General features: G+C 42.6%; 1 protein-coding gene across 6 annotated transcripts in view; it reads left to right on the plus strand.

Moving 5' to 3' along the window:
• SUSD1 (sushi domain containing 1) overlaps nucleotides 1–22498 on the plus strand; it is a 136038-nt gene that overhangs the window by 39030 nt on the left and 74510 nt on the right. For all 6 annotated transcript variants that reach the window (XM_023201849.3, XM_023201859.3, XM_023201842.3 and 3 more), the window contains one exon: nucleotides 11121–11300. In XM_023201849.3, the coding sequence (XP_023057617.2) occupies nucleotides 11121–11300 (180 nt within the window). The remainder of the gene's footprint in view (nucleotides 1–11120; nucleotides 11301–22498) is intronic.

Genomic DNA, 22498 nt, shown 5'->3' on the forward strand with positions numbered 1-22498 from the left:
GTGAGGAGTGGCAGGTCTCCTTATCAAAAATGTAAGATCTTTCTGAAACTTCTTACCATAAAATGAGAAAGTCTAAAGTTCTTCAGTTTTTACTTTACCTTATTTATTTGTTTTCCATTCAGACATTCTGTTTACAACTAGAATATTAGAATGAAGAGTTTTAATGTTATATTTTGATAAAAAGAAATATTCATATGCAGCTCAAAGCATCAACAAACATTATTGTCACTTCTGCAAATGGAAGATCCTTACAAGAGATCTGCTAAGCCCTTTTTTTCTCCTAACATTCATGCTTTTATGCACCCTACCACCTCCTCTGCAGTTTCTGAAGTGGTTACATTCTAGTTGTTTCCATATTAGACACTATTTATTTATTGATGATAAGTGTTATGTGAAAAGGAAAATTTTCTTTTTCCTCCAAATGAGCTTTCTCTATGAATACAATCTGAAGAAAATATATTGTTAGTCAAGGCTAAAGTTCATGGAAGAATTTAGAATACAAAATGCATCAAAAAGTAATCTGTTTTTCTTTCTATTGCCTTAAGAGGAAGTAGACTTTTGGGTACTCATGAGCTCATTAGAGCAGTTAATAAACTACTCTTGAGAATGTGCTTCATGGCAAACTTATAACCCTCCCATTTTTCTTTTATGCTTGCAGTAACATTTCCTTTCCTTTCCTTTCCTTTCCTTTCCTTTCCTTTCCTTTCCTTTCCTTTCCTTTCCTTTTCCTTTTCCTTTTCCTTTTCCTTTTCCTTTTCTTTTCTTTGGCAGAGTTTGCTCTTGTCGCCCAGGCTGGAGTACAATGGCACAAACTTGATTCACTGCAACCTCCACCTCTTGGGTTCAAGTGATTCTCCTGCCTCAGCCTCCTGAGTAGCTGGGATTACCGGCGCCTGCCTCCACACCTGGCTAATTTTTGTATTTTTAGTAAAGATGGGATTTCACTACATTGGCCAGGCTGGTCTCAAATTCCTGGCCTCAGGTGATCCTCCTGCCTCGGCCTCCCAAAGTGCTGGGATTACAGGGGTGAGCCACTGTGCCTGGCCACATTTTTTTTTTTTTTTTTAATAATTTCAACTTTTATTTTAGATTCAGGGGGCACATGTGCAAGTTTGTTACAAGGGTATGTTGCGTGATGCTGAGATTTGGGATATGAATGATCCTGTCACCTATGTAGTGAGCATGGTACCCAACAGTTAGTGTTTCAACCCCCTTCCTCCCTCCTCCCTCTATTTGTCCCCCATGTCTATTGTTCCCACCTTTATGTCCATGAATACCCAATGTTTAGCTCCCACTTATGTGAGAGAACATGTGGTATTTGATTGTCTGTTCATGCATTAATATGCTTAGAATATTAGAATTTTCTGTTCCTGCCTTAATATGCTTAGGATATTAGAAGTGGCCTCCAGCTGCACCTATGTTGCTGCAAAGGACATGATTTTTTTTTTATGGTTGAGTAGTATTCCATGGTGTACATGTACCACATTTTCTTTATCCAATCCACCATTGATGGGCATCTAGGTTGATTCCATGTCTTTGCTATTGTGAATAGTGCAGCGATTAACTTACAAGTGCACGCATCCTTTTGATTGAACGATTTCTTTTCTTTTGGATATATACCCAGTAATGGGATTGCTGGGTTGAATGGTAGTTCTGTTTTAGGCTCTTTGGAAAGGAATTTGGAGATTTCTCACAGTGACTGAACTAATTTACGTTCCCACCGGCAGTGTATAACCATTCCCTTTTCTCTGTAGCCTTACCAGCATCTGTTGTTTTTTGACTTTTTAATGATAGCCATTCTGACTGGTGTGAGATGGAATCTCATTGTGGTTTTGATTTGCATTTCTCTGATGATAAGTGATGTGGAGCATTTTTTCATATGTTTCTTGATCGCTTGTGTGTCTTCTTTTGAGACATGTCTGTTCATGTCTTTTGCCCACTTTTTAATGGAGTTATTTGTTGTTTGCTTGTTGAATTATTTAAGTTCCTTATAGATTCTGGATATTAGACCTTTGTCAGATGCACAGGTTGTGAATATTTTATCCCGCTCTGTAGGCTATCAATTTCCTCTGTTGATAGTTTGTTTTGCTGTACAGGCTCCTTAGTTTAATTAGGTCCCGCTTGTCAACTTTTGTTTTTGTTTCAATTCCTATTGAGGACTTAATAATAACTATTTCCCAAGGCTGATGTCCAGAATGGTGTTTTGTAGTTTTTCTTCCAGCATTCTTACAGTTTGCACTCTTATATTTAGGTCTTTAATCCATCTTGAATTTATTTTTATATATGTTGAAAAGTAGGGGTCCAGTTTCATTCTTCTGCGTATGTCCAGCCAGCTAGCCTAGCACCATTTACTGCACAGGGAGTCCTTTCCCCAATGCTTGTTATTGTTGACTTTTCTTGTGGAAGATGTGGCTTCATTTCTGGGTTCTCTATTCTGTTCCATTGGCTTCTTGGCCTATGTGTCTGTTTTTGTACCAGTACTATGCTGTTTTGGTTACTGTAGACTTATAGTGTAGTTTGAAGTCTGGTAATGCAATGCCCCTGGCTTTGTTTTTTTTTTTCTTTCAGACATGAGGTCTCAGTTGTGTTGCCCAGGATGGAGTGTGGTGGTGCAATCATGGCTCACTGCACCCTCAAATTCTTGGGCCTAAGAGATCTTCCTGCCTCTGTCTCCTGAGTATCTGGGACTACAGGCATGGGTCACCATGCTTGGCTAATTAACATAAACTTTTTTCTTTTTTAAGAAACAGTGTCTTAACATGTTGCCCAGGCTGGTCTTGAACTGCTGGGCTCAAGTGATCCTCATGCCTTGGCCTTCCAAAGTACTAGGATTATAGGAGTGAGCTACTGCGCCCAGCCTTGTTCTTTCTGCTGTATAACATTTTCTAAGTTCAACTTGCTAGATATTGAGACATTAGATTCCAACCTCCATCATGAGTGATATGTGTAATTTAGTGCCCAAGGGATCCTGGAATGAGGGGCCAACCTCAACAGTCAGATTCATGGTTATATGCAGACATGCTGCAAGATGCATGAAACTTTGTTGAAGATTCCTTAGACCATGTTACTTACATAGGAACGTCACAAAGATTAATGTTTAAAATAATGTTTGTAATTCAAAGGACTGCAGGGGATATTTAAAAATACAGGGTATATGCATAGCCCAGAAAGAGCTTACCATTTAGTGGGGGAGAGAACACTTTCACAGATGAAACAAATGAAGAAACTATAGGTATCTCGCTGAATTATCTGATTTGGAACGTAAGCATTGTGCAGACCCTGGTGTTAATCTGCCTGGACTGTTTAGGCCCTTACAACCTACCACATTCCACTAATTTCCAATTGATGTGCTAGCCTTCTGATCGGATTCCAAGGCATGCTAGAGACTTATTTCTGTTATTGTTGGGTAAAGATGAAAACTGACTCGAATGTGATTTTCTTCAGTTTTTAGCACTTGCTTCTGCTCTTTTGCAAAGCTTTACATATAGCACTGCTTATTTTTCTGGGGAGATTTTATTTTGGGGTCAGTATCAGTAAGTGGAATGGGTCCATCATTCATTCCTCTAGCAGATGGCAAAAAGTCTGCCTGAATTTATTGGCATTGTTGGTCACTTTTTTTCTTTCTCAGCTTGTTATTTATTGATCTCTAAACAGTCTTAGATGGAGCCTTTATATTACTAGATTCTTTCTGTCATCAATCTATGTTATTGTGCTGATGTGTATAATAAACGGCAGCCAATATGGGTGACATTTGTGATACAGTCAGTTGTTGATTAGATGCCGTAAGTTGCCTGTACCTTTCATCAAAGAAATTTCCTTCTGGACTATTTCCTTGGTAGAATATGAAAGCTGGCCCTGTGGATAACCATTTTTATCTTCAAGATATGAGATATAAGTTATATTATAAAGTTGGCCCTTGAAACCAGCACAACACATTCTCCCCCACTCCCCTGGGAGTCCTATTTTGAAGCCCATTATTTGAAAAAATCACAGACAATGGGAGAGTAAGGGAAAATTCCCAGCCATGCTCATAATTAGTTGACTGTATTTCTGATGCAGATGCAAACGTTGTTACTTAATAACGTAATTAGCCAGAGAAACATGTGCTTTAATGAATGCCCCTATGCATATGCAATGCAAATTTGTGCTGCTTATTTTTTCTTCCTTGGGAGTATAAACTGCTTTTAAATGTTTATTTCCTTGTGATAGTACAAGTTTTGGGGTCTTTTAATGTATGAAATAGGATTATATTTTTATTTCCCACTGTGGCCTCTGTTGGATTGATTTTTGAGTATTTCTTAGTAGGAACTACCTACTTTCTTGGATGCCATTTGGTCTGAGCAGAAGTGGCAGTAGTTGGGAATATCTGTGACGGGGTCATGTTCTAGGCAAGCCCCAGGCCAGACTCTAATGTCATACATAGGGTTAAACATCAGGCCCAAGAAGGTTTCAGGGAGTCACAGAGCTACAGAGAGACATCTATTTCCAGCAGTCCTCTTGCTCTTGGAGAGTTCTTGGAGACAAGATTGGGCAGGAGGCGTTGTCATCAAATCCTTCCAGACTGACTTGAATGCTTATTCAGGCAACCTTTTCTCTTTAGGTTTTAGCCAACCTGTAAGGTTAAAGAACCGAGTCAGGGCCTAGGTGGAGCCTAGGTGAAGCTTCGTGGTGAAGCTGCCCAGATTTACTGGACCTGGACTTTGAGGTCACACAAACCACAGTTTGAATATCAGCTCTTTTACGAGTGATGTGACTTTGAATGTGACTTAAGCTCTTAGGGCCTCCATCTTCCTATCTGTAAACTATATGAGAAAACCCCGCCTACCTTGGAGGATTTTCTTTTTTGTTGTTGTTTTTTCGGGACAGGGTGTCTGTCACTTAGGTTGGAGTGCAGTAGTGCGATCTTGGCTCACTGCAGCTTCCACCTCCTGGGCTCAAGTGATTCTCCCACCTCAGCCTCCCGAGTAGCTGGGACTACAGGCACGAGCCACCAATGCCTGGCTAGATATTGTATTTTTATTTTTATTTTTTAAATTTTTTTGTAGAGATGGGGTTTTGCCATGTTGCGCAGGCTAATCTTGAATTCCTGAGCTCAGAGTGATCTGCCCTCCTCAGCTTCCCAAAGTGCTGGGATTACAGGCATAAGCCACCTCACCTGGCTACTTTGTAGGATTTTCTGTCGGCATAAATAAGGTAGTGTGTATCTAGTAGACTACCTTGTGTTTGGGAGTATTTCAATGAATGCTATATTCTCTCTCTTTCTCTCTCTTTCTTCCCTTCCCTTCCCTTCCCTTCCCTTCCCTTTCCTTTCCTACCTTTCCTTCCTTCCTTCCCTTTCCTTCCTTCTCTTTCCTTCCTTCCCCTTCCTTCCTTCCTTCTTTCCTTCCTTCCTTCCTTCCTTCCTTCCTTCCTTCCTTCCTTCCTTCCTTCCTTCCCTTCTTCCTTTCTTTTCCTTTCCCTTTCCTTTCTTTTCTTCCTTTTGCTTTCCTTCCTTTCTTTTCTTTCTTTCTTTTCCTTCCTTCTCCTTTCCTTCTCCTTTCCCTCTCCTCTCCCTCTCCTTTCCCTCTCTTCTCCTCTCCCCTCCCCTCCCCTCTCCTATCTTTCTTTAATTTCTGAGATGGAGCCTCACTCTATTACCCAAGCTGGAGTGCAGTGATGCAATCTTGGCTCACTGTAACCTCTGCCTCCCAGGTTCGAGTGATCCTCCTTCCTCAGCCTCCCAGATAGCTGGGATTACAAGCATGCACCACCATCCCTGACTGATTTTTATATTTTTAGTAGAGATGGGGTTTCAGCATGTTTGCCAGGCTGGTCTTGAACTCCTGGGCTGAAGCAATCCTCCTGCTTTGGCCTCTGAAAGTGTTGGGATAACAGGCGTGAGCCACCATACCTGACTGAATGCTATTATTATTACAATTATTGAGGCCTGAATAACTTTCTTATAATTCCCTGCTACAAGATTGATACTGGTTTTTGTGGGGCTTTTTCTCAGCTCTCATCTGCTTGGTGTTTGGTGCATGTGAATTACCTGTGTTGGATAATAAATATAGAAGTAATGTCTGTCCTGTTATTTGGATGTAGGATCTAGTGATGTCTGGTTTCTTCCTGAGGGGCTGGTGGCGTATCATAGTAGCATTTATTGCATCTTGAACTGTGATAAGGTAGTAGCAAGCTATCAATGAACAACGGTGTAAAACATGTGTTTTTAAGCGGGCCTTGCGGAGGTACAAGAATTATAAGACAAAAACTCTGTCCTTGAGGAACTGTCCATATATTTGGGAAGATAGATATGTATTCATAAAAAGACACTAAATCCGCGAGGCATGAAATAAAGGTCATATGAACAGTATAGATAATACTTGTATAAGAATAGATAATACTCGGCTGAGTGATGGCTCACGCCTGTAATCCCAGCACTTTGGGAGGGCAAAGTGGGCAGATTTCATGAGCCCAGGAGTTTGAGGCCAGCCTGGGCAACATGGTGAAATCCCATATTTACAAAAAATACAAAAATTAGCCATATGTGGTGGTGCACGTGTGAGGTCCCAGCTGCTTGGAAGGTTGAGCTGGGAAGAGTACTTGAGCCCAGGAGGTTGAAGCTGCAGTGAGCTGTGATTGTGCCACTGCACTCCAGCCTTGGCGACAGGAGTAAGGCCCTGTCTCAAAACAAAACAAAAATCCCAAAACAACAGAAAGAGTAGATAATACTCTATACTTCCTATATCTCTAAGTAATAGTCTCTAGGTAATAGTCTTGATTTCACCCCGCTTCTCACCCTCACATCCAAACTATCACCACGAACATTCAGTTCTGCTTCCAGAATACATCGCAAATCCATCTCCTCCTTCCATTTCCATCCCCTCTGAAGTCCATCCAAGAAGTCCATCTCTCGGTTGAACTACTGCTGTAGACCCTGGCTGATGTCTCTTTTTTTATTCCTATTCTTCTCCCAAACTTTCTCTACCTAACAGCCGAAGTGGTCTTTTAAAAACCTAAATCAGATTTTTCATTCCCATACTTAAAACCCAACAAGAGCTTCCATTGCTTTTAAAATAAAGCCCAAGATATTTAAGGTTCTGTGTGGTTTGGCTCTGCTTTTTTCTCTGCCTTCATCTCATGCCGGTCTCCCTCTCACTAACTAGGCTCCTGCCACACAGGTTGCTTTTCCCTTTTTGGAACCCACCAAGAGCTTTCTTACCTCAGGGTCTTTTATTGGTGCTTTCATTTGATTGAAATATTCTTCCTTCAGTCCCAAACATGGCTGGCTCATTGCCATCCTTCAGGTCCTAATGTATGTGTATTTCTTCAGAGAGTTCAGATCATTCTGACTACTACTCTATTTAAAAAGTTTTTCTGGGAGGATCACTTGAGGTCAGGAGTTTGAGATTAACCTGGCCAACATGATGAAACTCTTGTCTCTTCTAAAAATACTAAATTCGCTGGGTATGGTTGCAGGCACCTGTAATCCCAGCTACTCAGGAGGCTGAGGCAGGAGAATTGCTTGAACCCAGGAGACGGAGGTTGTAGTGAACTAAGATTGCACCACTGCACTCCAGCCTGGGTGACAGAATGAGACTTCATCTAAAAAAAAAAAAAAAAAATTGTAGGCCGGGCATGGTGGCTTATACCTGTAATCCTAGTATTTTGGGAGGCTGAGGCAGGTGGATCGCTTGAGCTCAGGAGTTCAAGACTAGCCTGGGCAACATGGCGAAACCCCCTCTCTACTAAAACTACAAAAAATTAGCTGGGCGTGGTGCCGCATGCCTGTAGTCCCAGCTACTTGGGAGGCTGAGGCATGAGAATCACTTGAATCCGGGAGGCAGAGGTTGCAATGAGCTGGGATCATGCCACTGCACTACAGCCTGGGCAACAGAGTAAGACTGTCTCAAAACAAACAAACAAACAAACAAAAACAAAAATAAACAAAAAACAAACAAAAAAACGTTTTTTGGAGCTGAGGCCGGTAAGATCGCTTGAGTCTGAGAGTACGAGACCAGCCTGGGCAATATAGAGAGATCCCGTCTCTACAAAAAACTGAAAAATTAGCTGGGCATGGTGGTACGTGCCTGTGGTCCCAACTCCTTGGAAGGCTGAGGTGGGAGGATTTCTTGAGCCCTGGAGGTCAAGGCTGCAGTGAACTGTGATGGCGCCACTGCACTCCAGCCTGGGCAGAGTTGGAACGACATTTTTCTTTTCCTTTTTGAGATGGAGTCTCACTCTGTTGGCCAGGCTGGAGTGCAGTAGCACGATCTCAGCTCACTGCAACCTCTGCCTCCTGGGTTCAAGTGATTCTTGTGCCTCAGTCTCCTGAGTAGCTGGGATTACAGGCGCACATGCCACCACGCCTGGGTAATTTTTGTATTTTTGGTAGAAATGAGGTTTTGCCATGTTGGCCAGGCTGGTCTCAAACTCCTGGTCTCAAGTGATCTGCCTGCCTCAGCCTCCCAAAGTGCTGGGATTACAGGTGTGAGCCACCATGCCCAGCCAACTTTTGAGAAGCTGTGGGTGTAGGGAAAAGAATACAACTGACATGTCTTCAACTCCTGGCCATCCCATAATTGCCTGTGTAACTTTGAACATATCATTCAATCATTTTGAGCTGTCTTCGCCTGTACAGTGGGGAAAATAACCCTTAACATGGATGGGTATTGTGAATAGTAATGCTTTATACTTATGATCTGTTGGAATGCATATGATGACAAATGGTAGCCATTTGTACCAGGATTTCATTCAGATTCTCAGCTGAGGGTGTGCACCAAAATCAAATTTGGAGCTTTGTAGAAATTTGGATACCAAGAACCCAATTCAGTACTACTGAATCACAGGAGTTATCTCTGGGTGGGTGTGGGACTGCAGTACGTGCGTTTTTCTAAAGCTTCCCAGGGGATTCAGATGTACAGCTGTTAGAACCATGCGTTTAATCCAAGCCATGCTGGAATCCTCTCTAAATGTCTCTTGCTGAGGGACTGTCCAACTTGAATAGCTCTGTTAATGGGGAACTCACAGAGCCACAGGTCCAAGCTGCTTCCTAATGGGGCATCCACCTGAGCCTTTGAGCCTTAATCCTTAGATAACAAGTTATTGATTTATTATCAATTGGGTAATATTTGGTATTAATTTTTTAAAAAAGTCTTGCAGTCCCAACCAAAGTCATCATGCCTTCCATTATTCTTGGTCACATCCAAGATGGAAGCCAATCTAGTTATCTTTTGTACTTTTATCCCTTTTGTGTTTGTGCTTCTCCCCTAATCCAATGACTTGCGCTGGGTTCCCTCCCAGACTTCTCCACTGAGCACTTTAACATTCCACCTTCAGTGTACACGAACCTATACCTCCAACCTCTTTAGCGATGGCCCCCTACTTCCTGCTGTAACTGAACTCTGTCTTAAATTAGAAGATGTTTCAGATGTCAACAATGTGACTAGGCAGTCTTATGAAACATTAACCATCTCTTTGGTTGGTTGCTTGTGTACACACAAATATATTCATTCTTGGAATGTCTTGGGCCATTAAATACATCTAAAGGTTTGATGCTGGGAAAACATGATGAGGGCCAAGGAGTCTTGTGTCTGGTGAATATGCATGAAAAGGGAACCAAAGCTCTGTGGGCAAACCTGGGACATGAGAGGTAGACAGGGTTGGAAATTAGATGAGATCCTGCTCTGGGAAACCTCCCTCCTAGAAATAACTCTGGGGTCCTGCACCAGACCAAGCATCCACAATGGAATGGAAAAGAGTGCAATTCCATTAAATCCACACATTCTGTATCAGAGGCTCATTTAAAAGAAGCCATCTATTTCTAAGGCCAAGGATGGCTGGTGGGGATATGGGAACAGATTATATGATTTTCTCTAGTTTGAATGCTGTTATCTCAATAAAAGGACTTCTGTTTAAAAAGGCTGGATGTCAGGAGGGCTTAATTTTCTTGACTTTCTACAGATTGGGGAGAAAATCACAAATCAGAATGAATGCCTTGTTTTCTTTTATTTTTCTCTCACCGTAGAATAACAGATTTTTTTTTTCTTTCTGTGTTTAGGTATAACCGGGACTATTGGTGACATTTGAAATTATTACAGCCATCTTATTTTATATTTATTATACTTTCTTGAATAATGTTGTATCCATGAACACTATCGCGTGATATGGAACATTAGTATGCTTTACTTCCTCCCTTCAACTCACTGCTCTGGTTTTATTGAAATAATTTAAAATTTTATTTTTATTATTATTTTACATTGTTCAACGTTTAGTTCTAGAATCCTTTACTAGTAGTTATGTCAAGCTCTACAATCACATTTAAAGGATTATGGAGACATCCACACATCTTGCTGATTTCATTGTTCCTTGGTGTTTTTTCTAAAACCTGTCTATGCTGCACTTATTCTTACGATATTTGTTCTGATTCATCTTTTTAATTTTTTTTTCCCAGAAAAGATACATGGGTTGATTTTTTAAAATTCTGAAATATCTAAAAATGACTTTCTTGGGCTCTTAAGTGAAGTATAGTTTGACTGGGTCTAGAATGGTCATGTCATAATCTTTTACCTTTAGATAGTTCTTTGTAAATATTTAATTGTCCTTTAGTAGTCAGTTGTAGGGAAAAAAATTTCATATCAATTTTTTAATTCCAGGTTTATCTCCTCCTGTGCAACTGATTTTTTTCTTTGAAAGGTGCATATAAGTTGAATCTTTAGGAGATAAATACTTTCTCCATTAATTTGCTTTAAAAAGTTCAGAGATTTTGAATATATTCTATTTAACAATCAATTGGCAATAATTGCTACAATTGCATTATCATCTACTCTGGGGTTGATGATCTGAAGATGCATAGTAAAATGTACCAGAGAACTGTAATATTTAAAAGAATGCTAAGATATATTATTTCATAGATCAATGAATTCTTTATAAGTAAGTAATCTCATAATTTGACTATTCTCTATGTGTGCATGTTTAGAAATTTTATTAAATTCAGACATATATTGGATTATTTGATGGGGTTAGTGTTTTCTCTTTTCCTGTTTGAGTGGCCTCTATCACTATTAAATATTTATTTTAAAGATATGAATTGTAGGGTTGGAAGTCAGGGCTTATAACCAGTGCTGTGTTGGTTCCCAATGCAGAGATCAACTGTGGCAACCCTCCAGAAATGCGGCACGCCATCTTGGTAGGAAATCACAGCTCCAGCCTGGGCGGTGTGGCTCACTATGTCTGTCAAGAGGGCTTTGAGAGCCCTGCAGGAAAGATCACTTCTGTTTGCACAGAGAAAGGCACCTGGAGAGAAAGCACTTTAACATGCACAGGTACAGATTCTGTTCTTCTGGGCGCCTGCTACCCAGGAACAAAACATCCAGTGGGAGCCGAGGGCCTAAAACTGTCTGATTGCTGCTTCACTCTACATACTGCATCCAGCTCTGCTATTTACCTGGTTGTGCACCTGGCTTTAGATTTGTCAGCTAAATCCTGAAGATTTAGAGGGTGGATTGGAAAAATAAGTTGGATGGAAAATGTTATGCATCCATCTTTTGAGACTCACCTTAAATCGCTGTGATTCCTGTCCCCTCTGCTTGACTGGCTGAGACGTTTTTCTCCATGAACCATTTTCTCAGAGGGGCATACTCCTAACTTAACACCTGTTGATTGTTTTTCAGAGAAAAGGTGGTATGATGAAAAATGGTTTTTTAATGTTTATTGTATTAACACACATAAAACATAAAATTTATCATCTAATATAGTTTCATTTCTTTTTTTTGAAATGGAGTCTTGCTTTGTCACCCAGGCTGGAGTGCACTGGCGCGATCTCAGCTCACTGCAACCTCCACCTCCCAGGTTACAGTGATCAAGTGATTCTCGTGCCTCAGCCTCCTAAGTACCTGGGATTACAGGTGCCTGCCACCATGTCTGGCTAATTTTTGTATTTTAAGTAGAGACAGGGTTTCACCACGTTGCCCAGGCTGGTCTCCAACTCCAGGCCTCAAGCGATCTGCCTTCTTAGGCCTCCCAAAGTGCTGGGATTACAGGTGTGAGCCACCATGCCTGGCTTACCATCTAATATAGTTTGGATGTTTTTCTCCTCCATATCTCATGCCAAAATGTGGTCTTCAGTGTTGGAGGTGGGGCCTGGTGGGAAGTGTTTGGGTCATGGGGCCAGATCACTCAGGAATGGCTTTGTGTCCTCCCCTTGGTGATGAATTCTTGCTGTTAGTTCACATGAGAACTTTAAAAGTTAAAGTTGTTAAAGGGAGCCTGGCACCTCCTTCTCTCTCTTTGGTTCCCTCTCTTGCCGTTTGACATGCCTGCTCCCTCTTCACCTTCTACCATGATCATCAACTTCCCAAGGCCCTCACCAGAAGCAGATGCTGGTGCCATGCTTCCTGTACAGCCTGCAGAACCATGAGCCAGATAAACCTCTTTTCTTTATAAATTACCTGGTCTCAGGTATTCCTTTATAGCAACATGAAACTGATGAATACACCATCTGAACTGTTTTTAAGTGTGCAGTTCAGTAGTGTTTGTTTATGTATACTCATGTTGTTGCACAACCAATCTCCAGAACTTTCTCATCTTGCAGAACAGAAACTTTATACCCATTAAACAACAACTCCCCATTTGCCCCTCCCCACAGCCCTGGAATGTCACCCTTCTACTTTCTGTCTCTTGTGAATTTGACTACTGTAGGTATCTCATATGGTACTTGTCCATTTGAGACTGGCTTATTTCACTAAGCATAATGTCTTTAAGATACATCCATGTTGTAGCATGTGTCAACATTTCCTTTCTTAAGGCTAATAGTCCATTATATAAGTATCCCACATTTTGTTTATCCATTCATCTGTTGATGGACACTTGGGTATGTTCCATCTTTCGGCTATGATGAATAATGCTGCTATGAAATGTGTGTACAAATATCTCTTTGAGACCCTGTTTTCAATTCTTTTGGATATATACACAGAAGTGGAATTGCTGGTGAAAACGAGTTTTGAAGCCTGGTGCAGTGGCTCATGCCTGTAATCTCTGCACTTTGGGAGGCTGAGGCAGGTAGATCACTTGAGGTCAGGAGTTCAAGACCAGCCTGGCCAACATGGCAAAACCCTATGTCTACTAAAAATATAAAAATTAGCTGGGTGCAGTGGCTCACACCTGTAATCCCAGCACTTTGAGAGGCCAAGGCAGGAGGATTGCTTGACCCCAGGAGTTCAAGACCAGCCTGGAAGACATAGTGAGACTCCATCTCTACAAAAAATTAAAAATTTGCCAGGTATGACGGCGCACACCTGTAGCCCCCACTACTCGGATGGCTGACGCAGGAGAATTGCTCGAACCCAGGAGACAGTTGTGAGCCAAGATCATGTCCCTGCACTCCAGCCTGGGGAATAGAGTGAGACTCTGTCTCAATAAAAAAAGGAGTTTTGAGACTTCAGTTCATATTCTAGCAATGCCATATATTGGCTGTGTGTCATTAGGTGAGGCATTCTGAGCCTCAGTTTCCTCATCTATAAAAGAAGGAAATAAAATCTGTTTTTCTTACTTCAAAGAGTGTTGAAAAGGAATCGAATAAGATAATCTGTGGGGCACATTTTAGAAAACTGAAAACACCATGCACTTGGTCTTTTTCCTAAAGTTGTTAGCGTCACATGAAGATCTTCTCATGAATCAGAAGCGTGCACTTCTACATGATTCATTTCACACCTCTGCCTCCGAGGGACAAGGTGAGAAAAGGCAATGATTCTTACCATTTGTGATGGTTGATGAGAAGGTATGACAAATGATTGTCGCATAGTCCCTGGGAATATATTTCTGGCTGTTGACTTGCTTGGCTCTGAAGACAGGTCTCTGAAGAGTGAAATCTCCAGGAGCTTTGATCGGGTCTCTGCTTTGACTAGCAGCAGAATTGTGGTCTTGCTCACCAATATTTTCCATCGGAAAGTCTAGCCAGAGCAAACAAGACATGTAGGCCCCTGGGGATTATTTGTCCATAGGCAATGGTTCATAATTATGTTGGGGATGGGGATTTGAGGAAATCTGTCCATTCACTCAATAGATACCTATCTAGCATGCACTATATGTCAGGTACTTTGTCGGCATGACCCTCTTGGAATTTACAGTGAAACAGGGGAAACAGACCTTTTCCCCAAAGATATGCACATACACATACACATATAATGTTTTACAAGTAACAAGGTGTTCCTGGACCTCTGAAATCCTTGAGTAAAGCATTCTTGGAATAGATGGAAAGCTCAGCTCTGCTGTTGAGGCCCTGTGTGTGCCATGCAATTCCTCCATCATGAATTCAAGAGGACGTAGGCCAGAGACTGCCATCGGAAAAACAAAGAAGGGTAGAGCTGGATGAGAACCCAGAGATATAATGCAGTCTTCTCTTAGAGAAGTCTCATTGACTTGCCCAGCCTGCACAGAGGAGCAAGGGCAAATGTGTAACCGATACCAAAGACTCTAGGGTTCCAGTCTTAGTAATTAGAGCTAATGCCATGCTGGACTAGACTGATGGTCACTCCAACCTATCATGGCATTTGCAAAAGCACCTCCAACAGTTATTTGGAGGAAGTGAGGTAGCTGCCTCCTGGAATGCTGAATTCAACGTTTTGGGGAAGTATTTCTGACACAGAGCAACTGCTGGAGTCACTTGGTAAGAGCTGCGTATAGCTTCTGAGCCTCAGTCATTTGCTTCATTGCTCAAGCTGCTCTGCCTCCACCATTCAGCAGTCAATGGGGGTATAAGAATTAGTCACCGCGTGAAAAACCAGTGGATCTGCATGGGGCATAGTAAGCTATTAATTAGCTGATGCTTGTAGAGCACTTTGAAGAACAAACATGTTATGTAACTGCTAATTATAATTACCGTCCTCAGCCTGCTACCTTTCACAAAGTCTGTGGCTCCAGCTGCAGCTGTTTCCATGGGTTTATGCGAGCTTTGATTTAAGGAAAGAAAAGGCATTTTCCCTGAGAGCTGTGATCTTTCTGTGAGGAGGCCTTTATGCCCTCAATCAGGATTGGCAGCTAAATTCAATTTCCGCAGATAAAGGGGATGATTTACATGATGATTAATTCATGGTGCAGTGCAGATGATCTCTGGGTGGGTAGGTAGGAGAGGCTTCTGGAAATGTAGTGAGCGCTGCTGATTACCATGGCTCTTCCTCAGCTACCCCTCTTCTTTTTTCTTTTCCCTGTTTTTCACTTTTTACCTATTTCTTCACTCCCCTCATCCCAACTGTCTCTGTGTATTTGTTGTTGTTGTTGTTGTTGTTGGAGATGGTGTCTCACTCTGTCACCCAGGTTGAAGTGCAGTGATCACAGCTAACCACAGCCTCAAACTCCTGGGCTCAAGCTATCCTTCTGCCTCAGCCTCCCAAGCAGCTGGGACTACAGACATGAGCCACCATGCGTGGCTAAATTTTTAAAAATTTTTTTATAGAGACAGGGGTCTCACTATGTTGCCTAGGTTGGTCTCAAACTGCTAGCCTCAAGCCATCCTCCTGCCTGTGTGTATTTTATATTTCCCTTTCTTAATATTCACTTTTGGCTTCCCCTCTCATCTTTTTCTACTTTTCTGCTTCTCTCTGAATGCCTCCTACCTCTGTCCTGTTTTCACTGTTTATCTTCCTGTACTTATATGTTTAGTCCCAAACTGGGTAGAATAATTTATCTTTACCCGGGTTGTTTTTAATTACCTTTAAAAATATTTTTGACTAGTCTTTTGGATTAGTAGCACAAATCCGTATGTGCTTTTAATGAGGTGTGAGCTCTATCAAGATGGTGGGACTTTTTTTTCCCACCCCCTGCAAGGCCAGTTTGGACTGGAAACTCCAGACAGCTGGGAATTAGGCAATCACTTTAGTGTCTGGAAAAACCCCAGGTGGAAGCTTGATGTTAATGAGTCAGTTTACCTCAAGATCAAAGAGACTGATTCATTCTTGATAAGACTTTCCCTGGCTTTCATTCTGCACAGGCCATTTGGCTTTTCATGTTTAGAATCTGGGTTAATGATTATAAGGCTGACGCTCACTCACTCCACGATCTCGGAAGGGTAACATCTCTGCTGGGACAGAGGCTGTTTATCGCTAGGATCCTTTCTGTGCCCCTAAACTGCTCTGGGCACTGCTCAGATGCCTCCAGGACACTGTTAGCCTGTGTCCCTTCTGTTTGGCTGGTGACCCTCTTCTCCGGCCACTGGGTGCTCACTTGCAGCCATACACATTTCAGATGGAACAGAAAGGTCAGCTGGAATAGATGGATACATTTACATAAATAGCCACATGGTCAGATGTATTGGAATATGTGAATGAGGTTTGGACCATCGAGCATTATAGCTACTGCTGGCTGAGCATGAATGTATATGGCTCAACCAGGGGCCTTAGTGCTCGATTTCATTTCATCCTCTTAAAACTCTTTTGAAGTAAGCTTTGTTATTTTCATTTCATAGATGAGTAATCTGAGACTCATAAAGGTTAAATGACTTTTACTGGTCACTCAATAATTAGCAAATGGGAGAGCCAGGATTTGAACTGAGGCCTGTAAGCCCAGAAAGCCCACATTCTTTCTCCTACATCAGCGTCTTCCAAGCTTGAATTATTTGTATACCACCCTGACACAATGTTGGACATAATAAGAGTATTATTTACTTAGAATGTTTCCTTAAACAATATAACCTTAAACTTATAATTCAAATTTATTAAGGATAATATATGTGATCTCATGAGTCCGATGAAGTAGGTGTATTTTTCTGATATACACAAAAACCGATACATAGCGAACAGATAAAAATGTATTCCTGGCTGGGCGCGGTGGCTCACGCCTGTAATCCCAGCACTTTGGGAGGATGAGGGGGGTGGATCACCTGAGGTCAGGAGTTTGAGACCAGCCTGGCCAACATGGTGAGATTCTGCCTCTACTAAAGATACAAAAATTAGCTGGGTGTGGTGGCACATGCCTGTAGTCCCAGCTACTCGGGAGGCTGAGGCCGAGGATTGCTTGAACTCAGGAGGCAGAGGTTGTAGTGAGCTGAGAACACGCCACTGCACTCCATCCTAGGTGACAGTGCAAGACTCCGTCTCCAAAAAAAAAAAAAAAAAAAGTATTTGTGTACCACCAAAAATCATCCCAAAGTGTGCAATATATTTTACACTGACGTACTCTAAGCCATGCTACTTCTACTTATTTTATGTGAATCTAAGACTTCAAACAAAGAAAGGAAACACATTAAAACTTTTATAGCCAAACACACATTTATTCAAGTAGCCACTGTGGGAAGCCATACCCTGATTTCTGTGGTGCTGCCGTTATCATGTGTTTGCCTTGGAATCCTGTTTGAGAATGGCCTTTGGAGGTAGTTTATGAGCCGTATTAGAAGATCAGTTACATTCCTTTTGAAATCAGATGCTGTTTTGACTAGAAATGATACTGAGCTCGCTTGACCATCTGTTTGGGTCACCTGGATTTATTCTGTATGACCTTTTGCTGTTTCCAGAAATAAAGAAAAAGGATATAAAATTGTAAACCAAGGGAGTACACTAGACCAGCCCCTATCCTTGCACAGTGGGATTTCTGAAAGAGTAGTCTGGGCTCACTGTCTCGTTCCCTCCCCTCCAATGCTCTTCTCAGCTTACTGGGGGGACACCAGGCATCGAACACCCCCACTTCACTGTAGCATCTCACCAAGGTGACTGATGACCACCTAACTGCCAACTTCATGTTCCAGTTTCAGCTCTCATCCTTCTCAACCTTTCCACGACATTTAATATTGTGGCTCATTTATCCATCCATTCAACTGGTCAACCAAATAATACATATTTTTAATATCTATATTTAAGGCACTATACTAGGACCTGAGGATAGAGAGAGAAACATGGTCTTTGCCATTGTAAAGTTACATTCAGGAGAGGTAGTTATTATATAAAGATTTACATATTTAGTTAATGTAATAAGTACCACACACAGAAATACTAGATGCTAACAAAATATCAAAATACGTAACATTATATATATCTATACCTATCTATATATACATAACATTATATATATATGTATGTGTACACACACACACACACACAAAACAAAGGCACTTACTTTATCACCCACTGAGGCTTTCTTTCCCCAAATCCAATGAGAGTTCAGCTGGATGCTATGTGGGCCTCCTTCTTTTAAGCCAGAGAGGGCTCTGTTTAAAAGACCACTAGCCAGGCACGGTGGCTCACGCCTGTAATCCCAGCACTTTGGGAGGCCGAGGCGGGCGGATCATGAGGTCAGGAGATTGAGACCATCCTGGCTAACACGGTGAAACCCCATCTCTACCAAAAATACAAAAAATTAGCTGGGTGTGGTGACGGGCACCTGTAGTCCCAGCTACTCTGGAGGCTGAGGCAGGAGAATGGTATGAACCCAGGAGGCAGAGCTTGCAGTGAGCTGAGATCGCGCCACTGCATTTCAGCCTGGGCGACGAGCGAGACTCTGTCTCAAAAAAATATAAAATAAAAAAAAAATAAAAGACCGCTAGACAGGACAAGGGCCTGCTCTTCCCACCTCTACCCAAAATCAAACCTCAGATCTAATCCTGATGCTGTGGGCAGTCCAGCAGGGGAGAAGGGCCATGTGAGAGGAGAGGGGGAGATGGAGCTTGTGCCCACTGCCTTGAACTGCTCCAGGCCCTTCTTGGCTAGGGAATGAGGAGGCTGTGGGGGACTGGTGGGAAGGAAGGCTGATAATTTGCTTAAAGAAATTATTTTTATTTTTATTTTTTAGGGACAGAGTCTTGTTGTATCACCTAGGCTGGAGTGCAGTGGCACAATCTCAGCTCACTGCAACCTCTGCCTCCCAGAGTCAAGTGATTCTCAGCCTCCCGAGTAGCTGGGATTACAGGTGTGCACCACCACACCTGGCTAATTTCTATATTTTTAGTAGAGACGTGTTTTCGCCATGTTGGCCAGGCTGGTCTCGAATTTCTGGCCTCAAGTAATCTGCCCACCTCGGCCTCTCAAAGTGCTGAGATTACAGGTGTCAGCTACTGTGCCTGGCCTTGGAAGGCTGAGAGACACTCTTTCAAGTTCTTCCTTTCCTTCCTAGACATCAGTCACTCTACCAGCCTCCTGCCTCTCTTCTGCATTGCCTTTTTCCTCTGGTTGCCAGTTTCCACCTGCAACCGTACCTTCAACTACCATTAACAGATCCATGACTTTTAAGAGTAGTTTTTCCCTACATAGTCAGCAGATAACATCGTCACAGCCCAGTGCCTGGAGTGGCAGGATGCTTGGCATTTGATAGCCATTCAGTTAGTAGTGAGCAGGGAATGAAAGAGCTCCGGGACAGCTCCAAAGAGGACTTCCAGAAATGTTTTCAGTTATCAGCACTATTGGAATGAGGGCATATAGTCTCCATTCAAAGGGCAGCATTAATGTAGATGTTGAATATCTGATTCATTTATAAAGGAGTCTTTCCAACTAATTTGTAGGCACCTGGAGGGAAAAGCAACCAAACTTTGTTAAACTGCTCCCTGGGATGAAATATCTGACACCCCTATAATTGGATCTGGGTCCCATCTGTGCAGAGAGCATGGCACAGGCTGGAGGCAGATGGCATCTTTGAGATGCCATTTACAGTTGTCATAGTGAATGAGCAAGAAGGAAGGACAAGAAAGAAAACTCCTTTCTAATCTCTGCTTGGATGACAAAGGAACTGAGAGTAAGAAGGAAATTTGCTTTGCTGGCAACTCAGAGAGAAGATGAGGGCTGGGCTGGTGCCTTTTCTTTCTGGACCAGGTGGTGAGTTAGCATCAAAGGGATGTGTGAGTGATCAGAGACGCCAAGAGCTCTGGGGCTTTGAAGGGCAGCAAAGAGGGTGGAGGCCAGAAATATCTGGGGCTTGTTCAGGCTGATAAAAGAGTAGTACCAACATCACCTTTATGCTACCCAAGGGGGTGAACTGATAAGGTCATTGTGTCTCTTAGGGTACCCATGCTCATAATTGGAGTATTTCTTTTTTTTCTCTTTTCTTTCTTTCTTTTTTTTTGCAATGGAGTCTCATTCTGTTGCCCAGGCTGCAGTGCAGTGGCACAATCTTGGCCCATTGCAACCTCTGCCTCCTGGGTTCAAGTGATTCTTGTGCCTCAGTCTCCCAAGTAGCTGGAATTACAGGTGTGTACCACCACGCCTGGCTAATTTTTTGTACTTTTAGTAGAGACAGGGTTTCGCCATGTTGTCCAGGCTGGTCTCGAACTCCTGACCTCAAGTGATGTGCCCATCTCAGCCTCCCAAAGTGCTAGAATTACAGGCGTAAGCCACCGCACCCACCTGGCCCACAATTGGAGTATTTATTTGATTTCAATTTGTGTGTGTTCTAGGGAGAAATACTAATATGGAGATCCAGGAATGCTGCAGACAGCTGTGGGCTTACCCAAGACCAGGTCATGTGGGACACAGAATCTAGGCATTGTTGCCAAAGGGATGATTTAGTAAAGATATAAACTCTTATTTGGGCAGAGAGATCAATAGATCTGGGTCAATCCAAAGCTAGCATTGGTTCTGAGTACAGGAGAAGAGGGTTGGCCCTACAGGTACCTGAGGTGCAGGCTTCCTTTTGCACTTGGAGACTGCGAAGATATTTACTAGAAGGGAGAAACAGCAGCTGAGTTGTGGAGAGCCATTTTCTGAGATGGAGAATTAGCTTTCTCGCTCTTCCTAGATGGGAGCCTTTCATTGGGTTTATATTTATTATGCAGTAGAGAATCAAATCCCAGGCATCAGGAGTGGGAACCAAGGCAGTAAAGCAGGGAAAGAAGGAGAGTCAGCGTATGATGCCTGATTGTACTGGTCTCCACAGAGGGCAGGCATTACCCCATCTGTGTGACAGTGTCCTTAGACGCTGAAGAAACGAAGTCTTTGTTGGACAGCCCTTCAGAGAAAAGAAAGGAGGAGGGATTTATCTACCAGCTCCTGTCCCCATGGGATTTTAACTCCCCTGCACTTCCAGATGGCATGTGCTGGAGTGTGGGTGCCACAGCAGGGAAGCCCCAGAATAGGAGGCAAGACCTGGTCATGTTGTCAAAACCCATGCAGGGATGGGACAAGGAGCAGGGGAAGCTGAGAGAGGTTGAGGAGTTCTTAAGAGGTGTCTGCTTCAATGGGAAGGCTTGAACTGGGGCTGTGGAATATCCAATTTTGGTGACATGAGGATAATTTTCTCCGGGAATAATTGTATGATAGCTTCTGTCTGCAGGAATTTTGTTTGTTTGTTTTTGTTTTTGTTTTTGAGATGGAGTCTCACTCTGTCACCCAGGCTGGAGTGCAGTGGCAGGATCTTGGCTCACTGCAACCTCTGCTTCCCGGGTTCAAGTGATTCTCCTGCCTCAGCCTCCCAAGTCGCTGGGACTACAGGCATGCGCCACTGCGCCTGGCTAATTTTTGTATTTTTAGTAGAGACGGGATTTCGCCATGTTAGCCAGGCTGGTCACGAACTCCTGACCTCAGGTGACCAACCTGCCTTGGCCTCCCAAAGTGCTGGGATTACAGGTGTGAGCCATTGTGCCAGGCCTGTTTGTTTTTGATAGTATTGTAAATGAAATCATTTTCTTAATTTCATCTTTGGACTGCTCATTGCTAGTGTATAGAAATACAATAGATTTTTGTACATTGGCATTGTATTCCGCAACCTCACTGACCTCCTTTCTCAGCTCTAATACTTGTTTTGGTGTGGATTCCTTAGAGTTTTATATATAGAAATATATAAGATCATATCATTTGCAAGTAGATTACTTGTGTGTAGGGAGTTTATTTTATTTTACTATTTTTGAGTTGGAGTTTTGCGCTGTCACCCAGGCTGGAGTGCAATGGTGCAATCTCAGCTTACTGCAACCTCTGCCTCCCAGGTTCAAGCCATTCTCCTGCCTCAGCCTCAAAAGTAGTTGAGATTACAGGCACGTGCCACCACACCTCTCTAAGTTTTGTATTTTTAGTAGAGATGGGGTTTCACTATGTTGTCCAGGCTGGTCTCAAACTTCTGAGCTCAGGTAATCTGCCAACCTTGACCTCCCAAAGTGCTGGGATTACAGGTGTGAGCCACTGCACCCGGCTGGAAATTTGATTTCAAAGAAATAAAAAGCTAGATCCCCTTTCCTTCTTCCTGTCTCAACAACCACTTGAGGGTTGACTGGGACTGTTGAAAACTATGTTGCCTCGGGGAACCAAGGCCTTCATATGGTTTCCCACATTGCTAAATTCATTACCTGGAATACATGCAGAATATTTAAAAGAAGCAGAACAACCCAGAGGAATCTGTGGCCTCCTGATAAAAGAAGATTAAATAGCTTCAGTTACAGGAGTGCCAGAAGTACCTAGGAACCTTGTGGAGAATTTCTTTAGTTTGCCCCAACCTGTTTCTGAGGCATGGTCCTGGGTGGTGAGACATGCCATTTCCCCCCTTGGGATAGCAGTGACTTGAAGGAGCTTCCCACCATCCTGCTGGGAAGAGAAAGGTGGAAGCAGGTCTCACCTGTGCA

The sequence above is a fragment of the Piliocolobus tephrosceles genome, chromosome 14 (genome assembly GCF_002776525.5).
Source record: "Piliocolobus tephrosceles isolate RC106 chromosome 14, ASM277652v3, whole genome shotgun sequence".
NCBI classification, from domain to species: domain Eukaryota; kingdom Metazoa; phylum Chordata; class Mammalia; order Primates; family Cercopithecidae; genus Piliocolobus; species Piliocolobus tephrosceles.